The following is a 22,049-nucleotide window of genomic DNA, read 5'->3' on the forward strand; positions in this document are numbered from 1 at the left end:
AGGGGTCCTAGTATGGGAGCTATGACCAAAAAAACTTTCAAAGTAATATTTCTGTGCATATGAGCAATATTTATACCAAATTTTATATGGATATCTTTATTTAGTAATGAGTTATGTGGAAAATGAAAAACATTTATGGTGAATTTGGTTAAATTCTATTGCTTTGTTTTATCGTGAGCTTGTTTTACACAGACATACGGACAGACAGACATAGTTAAATCGACTTAGAATTTGATAAGGACCCAGAATATATATACTTTGTTGGGTCTCAGATGAATATTTCTTGGTGTTACACACGGAATGACAAAGTTACATATACCCTTTATCAACACTTATGGTGGTGGTGGGTATAATAAGCAGCTGATTGAATACACCACCTTATGTGAATTCGCCTTAGTCGAATGATTGTCCCCTTAGCGTGGACGCCGTTCAATTTTAAAATTTATCGTCAACGAAGTGTTCATCATTAAGGATTGAAAATAATATTATTTTATTATAATTTTACCGATTTCGTTTATTTTTTAAATTGAACAAATTATAATTGTATGCTTTCAATTTGAGCAATTTTTCTTTTGCATACTAAAGTCTTTTTTTTGAGCCGCTGATATAAATTGTGTCGACGTAGATCTTTGAAAGTTAAACACATTTAGTATGGCTGCTGGACCAATTGCAGAACGAAACCAAGGTAAATTTTGTCTTAACTTTTGAAATTTTTTTAAATATTAAATGCTTTTTTTTAAGATGCTACAATTTATGTTGGTGGTCTAGATGACAAGGTGTCTGAAACATTATTATGGGAGTTGTTTGTACAAGCCGGTCCTGTAGGTAAGCGTCTTTTTGTTTTTAGTATTATAGTGCCTTCAAATTTATGAAGTAGGTATCTAAGTTCGTTGGAAATGAAGAGAGCCGTAGCCGTTGAAACGAAATAGAAATTGTGTCCAATATTCTCTAAGAATTATCCAAAGTGGTTACGTATGCAATGATTTAGTTTTGTTAATTTCATTAATTACTGTTCAGCTCCACCACAATTTTCCAATATTATATGAAAATAAAACAAAATATATTTTCAAAATTTAATAAGACGTATTGCTCTTGTATTTATTTATCTTTTACCTCGTAGAAGTAATAATGCCAAGAGCATGTAGTGTTTATGTTAACGATCAGAAAAAAGTTTAGTTAATTTACAAAACGTAAATTGGTGGCTCGTTAAAATCTTCCAACAAAGTTGTAATTAAAGCGGAACTTAATAAGATTCTAACGTTGCAAAAATTAAGCTGACTATACGTCCTCTTTTTAGAGGACAATCATCTATTTTGACTGGCTGTCATCTTTGAAATTTATGTCCTCTTTCTGTCATCTATTTCCATAATATGTCATTTTAATTTTTAAACCTTGATCAATATTTATTTTTGTAAATTAAAACCATGATACAACCATATGAATTATGAATTAAAATAAATTTTATTAATTCATAAAAGTCAAATAGCTGAAAATACCTTCATTAAACCATTGACAAATAAAAGATTTTTATTGCATTTCTTTTAAAATAAAATCTAAAATTTATAATTTTATCGTTTACAAACTTTTAAATAAAATCTCAGAATAATTTTGAAAGATTATATTTTGGGAATAAGTCTGTAATATAGGCAACATTGGATTAATAAATTAATATTTGACAATATTTCAATTGGCCAGTTCTATTTTTAGGCAATTTGGAAAGGTTATTATTTTGCCTGAACTCTTTAAAAATGTTTGTAAATAACATTATAAAACAAGTAAGAAAGTATAGTCGTGACAGACCATATGACACCCTACACTAGTTATGAATATTAAATGTGATTTATTTTTCATAATAATTCATTGTTTCGATACATTTAAGCTATTTACGGATGAAAAACCAATTTTCTGAAAGAGACTTTATATGGGGGCTAGAGGCAAATATGGACCAAGCCCGATAAAGTTTTGTGAATATATTTATATAATATTTTATTGTGCTGAATTTCATCGGAATACTTGTGTTTATAAGTTAACTTTGGATATTCAAGTAATTTTCTGAAGGGGACTTTGTATGGGAGGCCCGATCTTTATGAAATTTGGCAAGGTCATCAAAGCTTGCATAAAACTTAGTTATGCCGCTTTTTATCGATATACAGGTATATTTAACATAATTATGAGCTCAGAAGCCCTTTTCGGGTGTTCTGTTGTATGGGGGCTAGGTGAAATAATGGACCGATTTTATTAATTTTCAATAGGCTTCGTCCTACTCAAAAAAAGCGTGTGTGCCAAATGTCATCCAATTGTCTTTAAAATTGCGACCTGTATTGTGCGCACAAGAAGTCCGGGCAGACGGACGGACATAGCTAAATCGACTCAGAAAACGATTCTAAGATTGGTATACTTTAAGGTGGGTATAGGACGAATATTTTTGTATGTTGCAAACATCAGCACAAACCCAATATACCCTCCCCACTAAAGTGGTGTAGGGTATAAATACCGGCTGACTTCCAAAACGTCAGTTGCTTTTTATAAGAACAAAGTATAGTGTTTCATAACGCCGCAGTACAAAACATTGACATTGCATACTGTTTCAAAACGTCATCGACAAGGATTTATTTATTTATTTTATTTGTTGTATCAAATTGTAATCATAATGAATTATGAATACAAAAAATTGTTTTTTACATATGTAGGTACTAACTGTTAATAGGTGATATTTGATTTACGGAAAAACAAGGAATGAAAAATTTATTTTTCTATCAATAAATTTTCTAATTAAAATTTACAAACTAAATTGATTAAATTCAAAGTAAACAAAACAAGTATATTATAAAGGAAGTTCATTCTCATTTTCCAACACCCCCACTAGGATGAACGCCAAGATTCATAATATCACAACAATGTAAATGCTTTAAATTGTTAGGGATTTCGTTAAAACATCAGCCATATCCACCATATTCTCGGTATTCAGATATTCAATAACGACCTTTTTGTTATTTACGAGATCTCTTATAAAATGATGTCGTATGTCAATGTGCTTAGAGCGAGCATGATAAATACTGTTATGCGACAAATTTATAGCGCTTTTATTATCGCACTTTATCACAATAGACGATGATCGTCCAAGTTCATTAAACAGAGATCGTAGAGAGATCTGAACAAATAATGTATTTGCCTCGGAGATTTTTATATTTATTGAGGGTATAATAAATAGCAGTTGATTCTACAGTAAAAATTGAGCATTCAAGGCTTAAACTAGCAAGGAATTCGACCTTTAATGTTTTATCTATTACTGCAAATGTTTTAGAATAGTCTGTTATCTGTATACAAAAGGTTCCAATTTTTGTTTTCGTATGTTGTAGAAATTTCATTAAAAAGTGAAATTTCATTAAAAGGTAGGGTCATAAGATCTGTAATAAAACTATCCTTTTTCAATTTCCATGGTGGTTCAGTGGGAGAATAAGCTTTTTTCTGTTTTAAGTTCAAACCAATATCGGAAGCGAATTTAAGTGAGTTGTAGATCGTTGAAGGAAAGCGCATTGGGAGTTTCGATAGCAGATTTGATAATCGACAAATAAGGTTTTGTTCTGATGGAAATATAATTTTAATTATTAAATTTGTTGTGAGCGTTGTATATCTTTGGACAATTGTGTGTAAACCGGCTTCAGCAAATAAATTCTTAATAGGAGTAGTTTTTATAGCGCCAAGGGCAATTCTTATGGATTGGTGATAAATTGGAGCGATTTTTCTTAATTATGTGTTTTTAGCTTTACCGTAGATTTTTAGACCATATTCTATAGTTGACAGGATTACACTGCGAACAATATTTATTAATGTATTGGGATGAGCGTTGCCAATTTTACCAGCTATGCATTTTAATATGTTAATTCGTTTTGATAACGTTTTTTTAATATGATCTAAATGAGAAGACCAGGTGAAATTGCTATTGAAAATTAAGCCAGGAATTTTCAATGATTTTGTCTTATTAATTTGATTCCCTTGGATGACAACGTTGGTAGAATTACATGATCTTTTTTGCATACGTGTAAATATTTAGTCTTCTCGAATGAGATTTTAGCACCAGTAATGTTGCACCATTCAGTTATAGGAATAAATAAAGAGTTTATTTCCTGTTGAATATTCGAGTTTAGCTTGTGCTTATATATTATATATAAATCATCCGCATATATTATATGTTTGAAAAATTAATTATTGGTTATAATTTTGTTCAGTTTGTTAGTGGCGATTTGAAAGAGTATCACAGATAGTGCGGATCCTTGAGGAATACCATTATATAGGTTTTCTATAGATGAAAAGTAATTGTTTACTTTAACTTTTATCTTTCTATTAGATAGAAAAATGTAAATAAAATTGATGATTTTGTTACCAAATTTCCATTCCTTGAGCTGTGAAATGATTGTATGAATTCCAATGCGATCAAAAGCTTTTTCAAAATCAACTGATATGATGGATATGTGACTGTGATATGAAAGCGCAGAAGCAGTTAAATGGTCTATATAAGTTAAAGCATCGATGGTTCCTTTATTTGGCCTAAATGCAACTTGATTAATGCTAAGAAGTTTATTTTTTAGAATAAACCATGTAATTCTAGTTGCTATTATTTTTTCGAGTAATTTCGATACATCGACAAGGATTATAAACGCATCGAAATGACAATCAGCGCATCAGTTTTAAAGTTGATGCTTGTTGAAATTATTTGCTAAAACTAAACAAACAGCTGAATTACTAAAAACAATACTTTGCATCTTCTATATTTTAGAACGTGAAAATAAACAAAGCATGGTTGCCATGTTTTTAAACTTTATTTACATGTGTACAAGATTTAAATACCGCAGTGAAGTTGTGTTTAAACTTTGTATTCGTACGTATTGGAAGTAAGCCACCATTTCATGTTAAATAAAGATCCAATCCAATAGTGTATACGTATGTATGTATGTTAAATATAATATTATATTAGATAATATAATTAAAGAATTTATCAAAAATTGCAATAAAAATAAGTAAAGATAATTTATTTTTTTTACAAAATATTCGTTATTCGGATACTTTTAATAATTTAAATATTATATGTACAAGATTTAAAAAAAATATATATCTTTTAACGTAAAAGTCTTTAATTAAACGAATATTGTGATTATTTTCAAATACATAGAGAACTGGAATTGGTTGTCAACAAAATTACTTACTCGAAAATGTTCAGAAGTTTTCACATGGGAATTAAATACGTAATTTTGTGTAAAATATGTAAAAAAATTTAATTCAAAAAATTGTTTTACTCCTTTCTTCACGTCATATACTTTCGTTTCCAAAATCTGGTCGCCTTAAAAAATAGTATTTGCTTACGTTATCAACAAAATGTAAATCATAAATCGAATAAAATCGATTTTACCCTAAATAACACAAGTTTTCAAATCAATATTTTTTGTTTGCTCATGGAACAAATCATGTATTTATGGAAAGGGCTTTGTCCAGTGGTTAATTAACAATTTTTTTTCCTATACGTCGAAATTATGAGATAAAGTGATTTTTGTTAAGTAGTAATGGAAAAATATTTGAAAATGAGAATTGATTTTTGGGGTGCTTACACCTGTTTTGGGATATTTTTGGGAATAATTCAAAAATTTTACGTTATAGATTTTTTTAAATATTTTTTCTGGATTTAGACGGCTAAAATAAAGACATCCATGTATGTATATAGGGTTATTATCATGAGCAAAATCGTTGTAAACTAGTGTTATTAGTTCAAAAAATATTCCTGCAGTATTTTTTTTTCAACGGAGAAATGTTTCACACCTTTGATAGTTTATGTTAATAGATCAGTCTAGAAATGGTTAACAGTATCCCAAAACTCATTGGACGAATATTATTATTGAATAAAACATTAATCTATACAAAGTTTCCAAGCTATTGCTTAACAAGTAAGAGTGCTATATTCGGCTGTGCCGAATCTTATATACCCTTCACCATAGTGTATTTAAAAAATATATATTTTATAAAATTTAAATTTATGTACCTATTTAATTTTCCCGATTATATCATTATATCAATAGCAAAACAAAATGAACAACAACAACGCTAAACGAAATAAACACTCAAAAAACAAAATACACAAGACAGTAAAACCAACAGACATCCAAACATACGAAACGAAATACACAAAAAACAAAAACAAAATACACAACGCAATGAAACCAACAGACATCAAACATAAGAAACTGTACACCAACAAACAAAAACAATATACACAAGGCAATGAAACACACAGCCATCCAAACATACAAAACTGAATACACCAAGAAACAAAAACAATATACACAAGGCAATGAAACACACAGCCATCCAAACATACAAAACTGAATACAACAAGAAACAAAAACAATATACACAAGGCAATTAAACACACGGCCATCCAAACATACGAAACGAAACACTCGAAAAAAAAACAAAAACAAAATACACAACGCAATCAAACCAACAGACATCCAAACATACGAAACTGAATACACCAAGAAACAAAAACAATATACACATGCCAATGAAACACACAGCCATCCAAACATGTGAAACGAAATACTCAATGAATAAGCAGTGTTGTTGTTGTTGCTTATTAATCAAAGCATGAAAAATATTGTCTTTTTTATGAAATTTTCAGAGGTTGTCTCGGATTTTTGCTTATATCTCCGTCATTTATGGACCGATTTTGCTGATTTTAAATAGCGATCTTCTCGAAAGCATGTCTAACAGAATTATTGAAGATTCGGATCTCGCCGATATCTGGGGTCCTCTAAAAACTGATTTCAACAGACAGACAGACAGACGGACATGGCTTAATCGACTCCGCTATCTATAAGGATCCAGAATATATATATACTTTATAGGGTCGGAAAATTATATTATAGAAATTACAAACGGAATGACAAACTTATATACATACATATACCCTTCTCACGAAGGTGAAGGGTATAAAAAAGTCCAGTAACCACATCATTTTGGCAACTTGCAACGCAGCTGAAGTGGAAACCAAGATACATAATCGACCCATTAAATTTTAAAAACATTTGCTTTATTTGTAGATATTTGTTGAGGCTAAAAATAGGGGAAATCCTTTGAACAAGTTTTGGAATTCAGGTGGTTTAACCATTTCTTTTTAAAGCATGAGGTGTTGTTGAGATAACATATTGTCATTTCTATCAAAATTTATATTTTCCATTTTAATAGATGTATCTTTACCGAAATTTATATAAGATTTGAAAAAAGATTTGAAGAAATTTCCCTCCAAGGCACAGTGTCAGGATGACTAAACTCTGAATTCTGAAATTAGTAAACATAGTGCTATGAAAACGTCAAACTTTTCATCTTGGACCAGAAAGGCACAAAAACGGGGAATACGGGTAAAATGAGTAGATACTTTTTTATATAATGTTAATTTTTTGTTCTAACGTGAAAATATATATGTTTTACCTCTCAAAACTTTTAAATATATGTATTAGTAAAGTACTTTTGTGACTGCCTACCTTTCAGGGTGTAAAAACGGGCAAACATTCATTTGTAAAAAAGATATTTTAAATATGAGTGAAAAATGACTTAAAATAATATCAATTAAATATTAATCTTTAAAATAATTAAAACACACGGGTAAAAACGGGAAAATATTTGTATTTTTGGTACTTTTTGCACCTTTTGTTCATGTTCCTATTACGCCAGTACATATTACAACCACACCTCGGAACATCACCTGCACGAGGAAACGAAGGTCCTCCCAGTCAAGGAATACAATGTCATGTTGACTAAACAGTTCCTCCTGGGATGTCATAGGAGGAGTCATCCCAACTTTAACAAAACATATGCAAATATGTGCAGGATCCATTGGATCAGTCCTCGTATACGGCAGCTTTGAACGACATTCATAGAGACGCCCTAAATTCCGCGGTGGCAGGATACCGCATGAATGTCGTACTTGGAGGTCGCCCACCGCCCATAGCAGACACGGAAGAAAACCTGCCGCGGAAAACAAGAGTAGTTCTGGCACAACTACGATCGGGATGGAGAAACAGGCTCAATGCCTACTGCCGTGCCGTCCCCAACGAATGTCCCCATGACACCCACCACATATTCAACTTCCCAGCCAATCCTACTTCCGTCCAATGGATTTATGGACGCATCCAATTCCAATTTTTAGGCCTGGACATTGATGTAGAACCCCCTACTAGATTATTGTATAGTTTTAGCTATTACAACAACAACAACCACACCAATATTAAAATTTAGATAGATCTACACTAGGAAGCATCAGCTGAACGCCAAACATCAAAAATGTACTAATGCAACTTTTGCAAGTTCATATTGAACTTTTCAAAAAATGTGTATGGGGTATACAAAAAGGTGCAAAAAATATCTTATAATCCCAATAGATTATATATCATTTTATCATATGGGTACAACCCAGAATCAAGTGGTATTCTATGTTTTTGAGTCCATAAACAAATATATCACTTTTTAAATATACTTACAATTTACAGTTTACTTTAAAAGACGTGGAGACCTTATTCTCAATTGTACTTTATTGCTATTATTAAATACAATAAAAGCTTAAAAAATACAAAAAGGAAAATTAAAAAATCTTCAAAAACAAAAAATTATAATAGTTCAAAGTTAGGGAACATGGAGCAGGTAAAAATTGATTTTAATTTTCCGTAATAAACACGAGTACCGGAGTGCCGTTATTTTGTTTTGGGTGACGTTTCTTTACTTTTAAATACATTTGTTTACTATTTGAACAATTGTCTCCCATATTGAATTCAAACAAAGGCAAAAAATAATCAAAAAATTTTGAGTTTAGTCCCCCTAAGTTTGCAAAATCCGACACTGTGCAAGGTACTGAATAGTACAATACAGCCAACTTTTGAGCAAAAGCTTCTTGTATCTTATAGGCCTTATTCATAAACATTTTTTTATAAACGGTTGATAAATCAAATTTTGTATGGAAATTTTGTTTTTATAAACCTTTTATAAAATAAAATGTTCAGGAACGTAACGGTTATAAGAAGAATTGCGAAAAGGTCTAATTTAACAGTTAATAGTGATGGATTTGAAATAAGTGTTGTAATTAACCATTATTATAAGATATATTTGATTTTGGTCATTGTAACCAATACCAGAGAGAAATATATTTTTTTGGTTACGAATATCAATTATTTTTCAAAAATCTTTGGCAAGTAAATAATAAACATCTGCATGGGTACACTTGTTCTTAAATTCACAGTACTGCATAGTATCAAAATACACGTACACTACTGTCAAAATATTAAACAAGCATGTGCAGGATGTGTAGGTTCGAACAAATGAGTTATAATCACACACAACTTGCTTCATTTAGAAACGGAATATTACTCGTCTCGCGCGTTAAGAATTGTCTAGTGTTTGATATAGTTAGGCAAAAACATCTTAATGATAGCAAAAACATCTCGAAATCTTTGTAACCATAGTACGGCGCTAGTATTGTTTTGAATGCCCAATTTACATGTACAGAACACGATCGTAAACGAACCTCTTAACAAGGGCATAAAAAATACAAACATTTTATTTAGTTGCTTCAAAGCATGTTGATGTCGCTTTGTTTCAGAAATTACAATTTATTACAAATTATGGAATACATATGAGTGAAAAAATTTAAAAAATATTTTATAGCCATTGATTATTTGCATTTTGTCGATTAAAAGTAAAATCTAAATTCTACTAATTGTATTTTATTCTTGTAACAATGCGTTTTGTTTAAATTAACACAAATTCTATAAAATCACTCATAAGTTGTCTCGAAATATTTCGAAACAGATCATACATTATTCTGATTGGTTTTTCACTCTAACTCTATTGTCTCTGTTTCTTTTGTATTTGTTTGCTTTTACACTTTTATTGTTGTGTGTAGATCAACTGCTTTTTTAACTTCGGCAGCACGACAGACAGTATTCATAAAATAAACGAGTGACTTGTAAGTTATTTTTTAACGCACTCGTGCAGATGTCTAGTAAATAAAAGAGCCAGTTTTGCAACAAATGTCTATTCATTTTAGAAATAAAATATAATTTAAATTAAATTGCATTTTAATTCCGTTAATATTTATATGGACCAAAAAATAAATGAAATAAATCTTGGTTATCTATAACCAAAAAAATATTGGTTGCTAAATAACAGTTATTCGTAACCAAAAAAAAAAAATATTTCTCATGTTAATTGGTTACGGAGACCTAAATAATATAAATCTTATAATAATGGTTAAAAAGTCCCTAAATAATTTAAGGGGATTTTTTGTGTAACCTTTTCTTTCGAAAGAAAAAACTAACAATTATTTTCGGTTCCTGAAAATGTTTATGAATAAGTGGGTATAAGTTTCAAATCATGTTATTCGTATCCGATTTTAGCTTTATAGCGCTTAGTTATGTGTAATATACTCCTATCTGGACAACTAAGTTTTATATAAACCTTGGTGACCCGGCCGAATTTCGTGACCCCAGCACCTATAGGTACAAAGCTCCATATCAGAAAATTACTTAAATGTTCATAATATAATTAAAAAAGGCTAATCGCGATGAAATTCACCATAAAAACATTTTACGTAAACGTGGATCGGTCCATATTTTCCCCAGAGTCAGAAAATTAGTTTTTCATCAATCAATTGCTTAAATATAACAGAGGCAAGGACAAATCAACATAAATGATTTATTATCAGGGCAAGGATTTGTATGCAAATGCATGTTTGTAGTCAGTAACTCAAAATAACTTTTAAGTAGTTTTCTTTTCGAATCAAAGAATTTGCATCAAAATGGCATCAATTTTTGTTGCATATTTTGTTATAAATGCATAAGTTTGCTTTAAAATGCATAAGTTGCATATTTTGCTTTAAAATATATTTTATATATTTCTAAAATTTTTATAGCATATTTAGCATATTTTTTAATTTTTCTAACACAAACTGTGTTTTTTTGTATTACATATTTTAAAAATTCAAAAAAAAAAGATTATAAAAAAATTTGTAAACAGTAATGAAATATCTATCTAAACTCCTTTGGACAATTTTTTCTAGGACCAATAGACGAAAAGTTACACTCATTTGAAAAAAAACCCTGTATGACCAAAATGTCCAACTTTGATTCCTTCTAACTCCGGCAGTACTTGACCGATAAAGTTCTTGACCTATGTGTCTGGCCTACTATTCAATAATACTGGTGCAAAATTCCTCCAAATCGATTTTTTAAGTTGGGTCACTTGACACGAGATCGAGATTCTGTTAAATTGGTATTAAGTACATAAAGTGGTACCTCTGTCATCAAGAACCTATATATTTGTTGTCAAAAACTAAATTCTAATAATTAATAAATAAATTTCACAGGGAAATATTTTTTTTGGTGCATATTTTTGTTGGAATATGAAAATGAATTTCTAAACTATCTGGCAACTTTTATTATTATTCATTATATAACAACTCTGTAAATATTTGACATTTATATTTTATGTATCTATTAATAAAATTAATCTTATGTGAAAGGACGCGCGTTTTTATTTTTGAATATTATCTCTGCAAATACTGCGTAATTTCAACAGGTTATGGGCCCAGGTGCGCAAAATGGAGCGAGTTATTGAAATAGAAAAGTTAACGGGCAGAGATAACTATCATAGATGGAGATTTGCTGCTGAGCATGCACTAAAGCTTCAAGGCTACTGGCAGGCAATTCTGGGTACTGAAACAAAAACCGATGTTCAGGAGAAAGCGCTGTCTAGACTTGTGCTGTATATTTCACCGAATTTGTATATACACATCCAGGGAATAGCAACAGCTAAAGAGATGTGGGATAAGTTGAAATCAACATATGATGACTCCGGTCTGACAAGACGCTGCGGTTTGTTGAGAAAGTTAACGACTACACATTTGGTGAATTGTGAGAATATCAGCGAATATGTCGATACAATAATAGCTACAGCGCAGAAACTAAACGAAATAGGAATGGTTGTGAGCGATGAATGGGTAGGCAGTTTGTTACTGAGTGGTTTACCGGATCATTTTACACCAATGATTATGGCAATAGAGAGCAGCAATATTGAAATAACAACGGATTCAATAAAGACAAAACTATTGCAAGATTTTGACAACTACAACAACTCGGCAGGTGCAATGACGTCATCCGATGCAGCATTGTACAGCAGACAAAAGTTTACAAAAACTAAGGATGCGAACAAGAAGAAGAACATTGTTTGTTTTAAGTGTAAGAAAGAAGGCCACATGGCGAAAAATTGCAAGTCTAAAAAATTCAACCAGGCTGGAAACTCGAATGCTACAACGTTGACAGCGGCGTTCAACTCGCAGTATGTTTACAATGGGGAGTCTTGGTTGATTGATTCAGGCGCTACGACCCATATGACGAATAATAGAAATTGTTTTAAAAACTTTATGGAATTTTCTATGGATGAAAGTGTAGTAGTTGCAAACAATTGTAGTTTAAAGGCATTGGGTAAAGGTGATGTTGTTGTAAAATTAAATGTGGACAACAAAATGATTGATGCGACAATTGAGAATGTTATTTACGTGCCACATATTTGTACGAATTTGATATCTGTGAGTCAATTGGTTAAAAAAGGTTATGAAATAGAGTTTACAAGTGAAAGCTGTTTCATTAGGTGTGGTGAAAGAATTATAGCCACTGGTACTCTTTACAGAGATGTTTATCAATTGGATCTTTACACAGCGCGTGAAAATTTTGCTGGTGTTACGAAGGAGCTTTTGCATAAAAGATTGGGCCATCCTGGTTATATGAATAAATGCTTAGAGGATAATTTTTGCGAGCAGGGCGAATCGAAAAATGAGAAATGTATCTCCTGTCTACAGGGCAAACAAACAAACTTACGTTTCAAATCATCGACTAGTAAAACGAACGATGTTCTTGAATTGGTACATGGAGATGTATGCGGTCCCATGGAGGAGCCATCAATGGGTGGAGGCCTGTATTTTCTTTTATTTCTGGATGATTATTCCCACAAGGTATTTATTTACATATTGAGGCACAAATCCGAGGTTCCGGCAAAATTTAAAATATTTAAGGAGATGGTGGAGAATCAAACGAATAGGAAGATTAAAATATTCCGTTCAGATAATGGTTTAGAGTTCTGCAACAAAGACATCAGGCAAATTTGTGAAAATAGCGGTATAGTTCATCAAACGTCAGCACCATATACCCCGCAGCAGAATGGAAAAGCTGAACGAATGAACAGAACCATAGTTGAAAAAGCGCGGACCATGTTGTATGACGCTGGTTTGAGAAAGTGTTATTGGGCTGAGACGATAAGTACGGCAGCTTATTTATTAAATAGAACACCTCACAAAATGTTGAATGAAAAATCGCCTGAGGAGGTATGGAGTGGCCGTAAACAGAACTTATCATACTTAAAGGTCTTTGGATGCGTGGCAATGATGATGACACCAAAACAGTTGCGAAAGAAATGGGATCCTAGATCGGTGAAGTGTATAATGCTTGGATACTGTGAATTTTCGAAGGCATATAGGCTGTACAATCCAATATCAAGGAAAATGCATGTAAGTAGAAATGCAGTATTCATGGAAAATGAGATGTATTTTGCGAAGAACCAAGCCCCAGTTATTGATAATGGTCGGTTAATTGAGAGATCTCAATCATTGAATGATGGTAATTTAGTGAGGATGATACTTGAGGAAAATTCCAATCATTCCAATGATGATTCTGTTATTGAGGAACCACAAGACAACTCGGAATATGATGATGAGGATGAACTACTTGGTTTTACATCTAGCGAAGTTACGGAAGAAAGTGAGGAGGTAAACGAGGTTCAAACTCTCCGGCGTTCATCTAGAATATCCCGACCAACCAATATGAACGATTTTGTAACATATGCAGCTATAGGTGCAATAGTGGAGCCACAAAATTTTGTCGAAGCTGTCAACTGCAAAGAAAGAGAATTTTGGAAAGCTGCGATCACTGATGAAATTAATTCATTAATCGAAAATAACACATGGAGCATTGTAGATTGCAACGGCAATGAAAGAAAACTTTCTACGAAATGGATATTTAAATTAAAGCATGATGAACATGGTAATGTCGATCGCTACAAGGCTCGACTGGTGGCAAGAGGCTGTGCTCAACGTTCCAATATATATTACAACGAGACTTATTCGCCGGTTATAGGGTATTCCTCATTGAGATATTTATTTTCGTTAGCTGTTGAATTCAATTTGGAAATAAATAATTTGGATGTATGCACTGCCTTCCTACAGGGTGATTTGGAGGAAGAGATTTTTATAGAGGCACCTGAAGGTTTTGAAATCCCTGATGGTAAAACGTTAAAGTTGAATAGACCAATATATGGTTTAAAGCAATCGTCCAGAATGTGGAATTTGAAATTGAGTGACACACTAAGAAATCTTGGTCTGACGCAGTTGAAAAGTGATCAGTGTATTTATTTCAGAATTGAAGACGATAGCATATTCATATTGGCCATTTATGTGGATGATATAATAATTTTTTGGAACAACGAACAGCAGAAGAATCTATTAATTGGAAAATTGAAGAATGTATTTAAACTCCGAGATTTAGGAAGTGCTAAATCATTTCTAGGACTACGCATTGAGAGGACAAATGGTTGCTTGACAATAGATCAGTCAGCGTATATTCAGAAAGTTCTACAGCGTTTCTTAATGACAACAAGTAATCCGGTATCTACCCCAATGGATGTGAACGTGAAGTTAAGTAAAGAGCAATGTCCTAAAAGCGAAGAGGAGAAATTGGAAATGCAGAAATACCCGTACCAGGAGCTTATTGGAAGTTTGTTATTCGCAGCACAATTAACAAGACCCGATATATGTTATGCAGTCAATTTTTTGAGTCGTTTCAAGGTTTTGAAGAGGAACTATTTGGAGAACAGACTGAGCCCATTAAGATATTTTGCGACAACCATGCTGCAACACAGTTAGCCATGAATGAATCCTATCATCCCAGAACGAAGCACATAGATGTTCGTCATCACTTTATTAGAGACTGCTTGTTTAATGGAAAGGTAGTTTTGGAGAAGATAGCCTCAGATGACATGATTGCAGATTTACTAACCAAACCCCTAGTGAAGATGAAATTTTTGAAATTTGTAAATCAGTTATGAATGGTTTAGGATTTCATTTTAGTGAGGATGTTGGAATATGAAAATGAATTTCTAAACTATCTGGCAACTTTTATTATTATTCATTATATAACAACTCTGTAAATATTTGACATTTATATTTTATGTATCTATTAATAAAATTAATCTTATGTGAAAGGACGCGCGTTTTTATTTTTGAATATTATCTCTGCAAATACTGCGTAATTTCAACAATTTTCCACATTTTTAGTGCATATTTTCCCATTTTATAGTGCATGTTATAAAGCGCATATTCTTCATTTTTAGTGCATTAAAATCCTTGCCTTGTTTATTATGAATGATAAATCACATTCTGGTGTATGGTATCAAATGGTCGGCCACGCCCGACTATAATTTCTTACTTGTTTTTATAGTAGGATAGGTTTCACAGGCTGCGTACTACCAAGTGTACAACTATACTTGTGTCCTGGAGGTTCTTTGTTTTGCCATTTGACAGATCAGAGAAATAAGTCAACCCTAAGATCTGGAGACATGCTGTTTCTAGAACATATAACTTCTACTTAATTTTAACAAATTCTACAGAAGTTATTATATTGAAGATCCTGAGTCTTGCATGGTGTCCAAATTTGTTGAATCCTGGTAGGATATTTTATGAGGATACATACGAGGCTACAGCATCTTAGCAATTCAACATTATTTATAGCAATTTCCTATTTATTGCCCCTTTTATTGCTGATCATTAAGTCTAAAGGAAATTTTAGTTCCATTCCATTTAAAGGGATGCCGAAATATTTAAAACTTTATGTTTCTGCATATTTTGTAATCAACAAATATTAAAATACTCTTATTTTATATATTATAATGTATAAATTTAGTAGAAAAAACTTAAGCTTCGGGATTTTAAAATCCTAAAATTCCCCGGGATTTTTAAAAATCCCGGTTTTCGGTATTTTAAAATCCCGAAAATCCCTGGTATTAAGATTTCCCGTTTGGCATCCCTACTCCCCAGCAAAAAGTTACAGTGATGATGAATTGGTTCGATTTAGGGGAAACAGGTCCGAGCAAAAAAAGACGTGTAAAAAAAGTAGTATGTACAGTTAATCACAAAAATAAGTATACAGAAATACTGACGATTGGTTTTATTTAAAAAAAGATATTATTTTTTCAAAAAACAAAAAAGTAACACATTTATTTATTAAAAACAATTATGATAATTATTATTCACTACTTTTTTCTTCATAATTTGGTTCTTCGAGTTCTCATTTAAGCTGAAGTTAAAAAGGTGCAAAATTTACGTCACAAAAGTAAGTATACAGATCATTTCAGTATATATTTGGTTTAATGATATTAACAAAATTTATGAAAATTTTACTTGTATTAATATAATTACTTTTTAATAAAATATTTTTTACACAATAACTTGGAAAAAATCTATTTTTAGTTCCGAATCTTGAAATTTGGGCGGATTGGCTCCGGAATTAATTAGTAGAACAGTTTTTTCTCATTTCTACGATTTTTTTTTCCACTTTAGACCCCGGATTTTGGATCTGGTGGTCATTGAACCCTCCATATGATGCATTGGAAACAGAATTTTTAACTTTTGAAAAGAGTTGTTATTTCGAAATTAATGTTATATGCATGGATTTGGCCATTTTGAACGCAGTACGTTCTTAAAAAATCGAAATTTAACTTCGATTTCTTAAGACTTACAACATAAACTTTAAAATTTGGATAATTCTATACATTTCCTTTAATTTAAACAGGTTTTCCAAATACTCCGATTTCCAAAGCATACAATAATGCTACCAATCATATCTTGATATACTCGATACAATAATCATGTTTTATGGATCGGACATTTTATTTGTACTAGCAACAAATTAAGATGTATCCGTGTTCAAAATAGTTCAATTCGTATTCATATCACCAATTGAGCCTGATTTAATATAAAAATCTTACTATTTTGGACAATAATCAATTTCGGAACCGATATGTAGTGTAAGTTATTGACATGGTCACCATTTGACGATTATTGGTAGTATTTAGGAGTGTGTAATGGATGATTGGAACCAAAAAACTTGTTTTAATTAATGGATACTAGTACAAATATTATTAATATCGCATTTTAAGATAAAAATTTTAGGAAATCGCCGTTAAATATCGAATATGAACGCTATACTATGTTAAAAACGGCAATGTTCCGCAATGGTAAAATTTTCATGAATTTTGTTAATATCATTAAGCCAAAATACATATTGAAATTATCTGTATACTTACTTTTGTGACGTAAATTTTGCACCTATTTAACTACAACTTAAATGAGAAATCAAGTAACCAAAATAACCCGGAAAAAAGTAGTGAATAATAATTATCATAATTGTTTTTAATAAATAAATGTGTTAATTTTTTGATTTTTGAAATAAAACCAGTTGTCAGTATTTCTGTATACTTATTTTTGAGATTAACTGTAAATGCATTTGTTCAACTGATAATCAGAGATGGGGGTAGTGCACTAAATTATTAGTTAAATCAATATTTAACTAGCACTAAATATTATTTCAAAAAATATATTTTTCACTAATTTTCAGGAGCTTAGTGGTAGTGAAGCTTATATTTATAGCACTAATATTTTTTAGTGATAATTTTATTTTTTTAACTATAACTCAATTGAGTGATAGTGTAGAAAAAAGCACTACACTCAAATAGTTAAAAATTTTAACAGTCACTAACAAAATGCTTCAATAATTTTCTTTGCACTATTTTTTTTTATAAAAATTAAAGAATTTGTAAGACAATAAATGATTAAATTTTTTAAAAGATACATCTATTAAAATGGAAAATACAGATTTTGTTAGCGATGACAATATGATGGACCCTACATATGCAGTAACCCCAACAACATCGAATACTTAAAAAAGAAATGCTTGAAACACCTAAATTCCAAAACTTTTGCCTTCTTCTGCTCAAGTATAACGATTATTTTCTTTAGCGGAATGGTGAACTCTACTCGGAGAAATAAATTAATTGGTCAATTTTGTATCTCGATTGCCACTTCAGCTGCGTTGCCAGTTGCCAAAATGATGTGGTTACTGGTTTTTTTTAGGCAATAGCTTGGAAACTTTGTAAATAATGAACGTTTTACTCATTAATAATATTAGTCCAATGAGTTTTTAGTTGACTTAATCCATTTCTAGACTGTCCTATTAACTTAAAATTTCAAATGAGTGAAACATTTCTCTGTTTAAAAAAATAGTGCAGGAATATTTTTTGAACTATTAATTTAGTGTAGAAAAAATTATTTCACTAGGCTGTAAAAACAAATATTTTAACTATTTTTAAAATATTTTTAGTTAAAAATTTTAAATATCACTATCACTATTATTGAATGAGGCTTATATTTTTCAATTCATCACTAAATATAAATAAAAGTAGTGAATAATTTTGAACTGCCACTTATTAGTGATAGTTAAAAATTAGTGCACTACCCCCATCTCTACTGATAATGAACTAGTTCATGTTTAGGTGAAACATGCATGCTTTTAAAATTAGTGTGTCTATGGCGAGCATGGGTTCGTAATTGGCATTAAAATGAGTGCTTACAACCAATGAGCATTCGATGATTCAAGCGAATTTTCATTGGTGCATTATATTTATTTTAAAATGCATTATTAAAGGTATTACCAATTAATTATTAATATTTAAATTATTTTTTAGCATGATATTGATAAAAATTATGTATGATAACAAAATAAATCATTAATAACTGATTTTGAATTGCATTAAAATTGATTCAGAAAAAATACCCATTATATTTTAAAATCCGTTAAGCAGTCTATCAACTTGGTTTTTTCCTTGTCTTATTAAGTAAGATTTTAAAATGGACTTGAATTACTAATTTTAATAAATATTAAATACAAAATCCTAATCAAATTAATGTTATTTTTAATATTTATTTTTATAAAATTCACGTTTCCTGTAAATCCTAAGAGAATACCGAATTACAGTTAAATATTACAATTCGTATATTAGAGTTACATGAGTGAATTGGCTGCAATTTTTCCTGTAAATCCTAAGAGAATACCAAATTACAGTTAAATATTACAATTCGTATATTAGAGTTACATGAGTGAATTGGCTGCAATTTTTCATGGGTTCACTTATGACAAATTTATTCACCAATCTGTATTATGGACATTTGCGAAACAACCCTCACTTTTTTCAAAAAAGTTGTTTGACTATTTCGCTGCTAAAATATCTAGGACTAATTAAATGTTTTGGATTTTCAAATAGACTGCTTATTTGGAATGCAGTATGACTTTCCGATTTATATCTATTTATCATATCTAGTTCTGCGGATTCTCTTTGTATTCAGACCTTTAAAAAAGTCATTAATTTTATGAAAATTTTAGGCGCACTGACCATATCACTGACCATAACTGTTCATTTTAGGAAGTAGAAATAATGGTGATTTCACCAAAAATTTAGGACCATACATTTTTAAGGTAGTTGGTAAGTGTGCAAATAATTTTGTTCAGGAAAATTAGGTACTTTTTTTAATATCCTTTGTTAAATAACAAATATGATAAACATTTTGTAATGCAACAAAGTGAATTTTGCGAAGAATTTATCACTCTATCGAGTAGAAATGTCTCTTTTTTTAAATCTATGCAATAATGTTATTAAATCAATCGTGAAGTTTAATGTGCTTACTGTGTAAATAAATTAGTTGGGCAGTGTATTTGAACTAATTGTCAAAGTTTTAATGAAATTTGCCAAAAGCGGAGTATATTGCATTTAAGAAGGCATTTAGAATAATTTGTATTAGCACTATTGTTAGTCATGGAAATTAAATTCACTTTGCACTACTGCAATTAACTTTAACTTTTATATTTCATAATATGTTTATTAAATTAAAATTCTTTATTTTTCAGTAAATGTTCATATGCCGAAGGATCGTGTTACTCAAATGCACCAAGGATATGGATTTGTAGAATTTCTTAGTGAAGATGATGCTGATTACGCTATAAAAATTATGAATATGATAAAGCTATACGGAAAGCCAATACGAGTTAATAAAGCTTCGGCGCACCAAAAGAATTTAGACGTTGGTGCGAACATATTTATCGGAAATTTGGATCCTGAAGTAGACGAAAAACTTTTGTATGATACATTTTCAGCTTTTGGAGTTATATTACAAACACCAAAAATTATGCGAGACCCTGAGACTGGTAATTCTAAGGGGTTTGCCTTTATAAACTTTGCAAGTTTTGAAGCGTCTGACGCTGCAATGGATGCAATGAATGGTCAATATCTTTGTAATAGACCAATATCAGTTTCATATGCATTTAAGAAAGACTCTAAAGGGGAACGTCATGGTTCGGCTGCAGAACGATTATTGGCTGCGCAAAATCCATCTTCACATGCTGATCGACCACATCAACTTTTTGCTGACGCTCCAGTGCCTAGCATGATACCAGTAATGGGTGGTCAATTAATTCCACCACCATTATTAGCGCCTCCTCCTCCACCAAACCCTGGATCTGCGTCGATGATGCCTCCACCACCTCCTGTACCACCACCACAGTCTGCATTCGTACCCCCTCCACCATTACCACCACTAGCAGGAAATCAGTCGTTACCACCCCCCGTGGGAATACCTCCACCACCTAGAATGCTACCTCCAAATTCATGGCCCTCCGCAACACCTGCACCTCCTCCACCAAATTGGAGGCCACCATCTGGGTTCCCTACTGCTCCCTTTCCCCCAACACCCTTTAATGGTGAAACTTCTGTAGGCTACCAATATTGAAAACATACCAACAAAAAAAATTAATATTAAAATAAAAAGAAAATAGTTAATAAAATATGTATGTTTTATGAATATTTTTGTAGCTTTTTGAAAATGGTATTACATATACAATGTATGTATGTATGTATGTATGTATGTATGTATGTATGTATGTATCTATTATGTATGCATGTATGTCGATATTCGACAGAATTGCGACTTTCATAACCCAATAAGCATTTTTGCTGGAATTCAAGTGTAAATCAAATTTAATTCCAGTCAAACATTCAAATTTCAAGTGTTGAAATACACTTGCATTACATTTTAATTCAATAGCATTCTCCAGTGAAAAGGAAACTTGAATTCAAGTCGAACATTATAATGTTATTACAGTTTAATTCAAGGCTTGAATAACATTACAACTCGAATAGAAAAAATGCTTAAATTCAATCTTTGAAATACAGTTTAATTCAAACCTTGAATTTTAATGTAATTCCTATCAAAAAAGTAATTACATTCAAGCACCTATAATATACATATATGTATATATATTTATGTACATATGTATTAGCTGTAGGTGTAACATACTACCACATATCTTAAAATTTAACAGACATAATTAAGACATTTATTAATAATAAATAAGAAATGAATGAGGACAAAATTACATACATATTTATAAATTTTACATGGCAAAAACTTGTATAAAACATAATTTACAGGATCACTCTGTTTCTTTAACATTACAAATAAATCAGCAAAGATCTTGAAAGAACGCATCAACCAGAAATATTTGCATTATTCTATATACATTCGTGCCTATATCAAAGAATATTTTCTACATTAATCCCGTTTTGGGTTGGTTTAATCTGCATACATACCTTTTATTGCAATTGGATTCATTGATTTTTATAAATTCTGACACCAACATTTGCTGTTCTATTTTGTTGCATTGAAGTAAAAATATGAACATTTTTATTATTAATATTTTTAATTTATTTTCAAGTTTGACAAGAAAATTTGGTTTGAAAACATTATTTGACTTTTACTTGAAAATAAAACTGGAATTAAAATTGAATTATAATTAAAT

General features: G+C 30.9%; 1 protein-coding gene across 1 annotated transcript; it reads left to right on the forward strand.

Moving 5' to 3' along the window:
- Positions 1–408: 408 nt before the first annotated feature.
- On the forward strand, positions 409–21,052 carry LOC119599709 (splicing factor 3B subunit 4). The gene is made up of 3 exons (XM_037949605.1): positions 409–685; positions 742–825; positions 20,103–21,052. The coding sequence occupies exons 1-3, from the start codon at positions 652–654 to the stop codon at positions 20,978–20,980; spliced, it is 996 nt and encodes a 331-aa protein (XP_037805533.1). The 5' UTR covers positions 409–651; the 3' UTR covers positions 20,981–21,052.
- The last annotated feature ends 997 nt before the right edge of the window (positions 21,053–22,049 follow it).

This window comes from Lucilia sericata, unplaced genomic scaffold (assembly GCF_015586225.1).
Source record: "Lucilia sericata isolate MDLA Ls3-8-SP2 unplaced genomic scaffold, ASM1558622v1 Contig000085F_arrow, whole genome shotgun sequence".
NCBI classification, from domain to species: Eukaryota; Metazoa; Arthropoda; class Insecta; order Diptera; family Calliphoridae; genus Lucilia; species Lucilia sericata.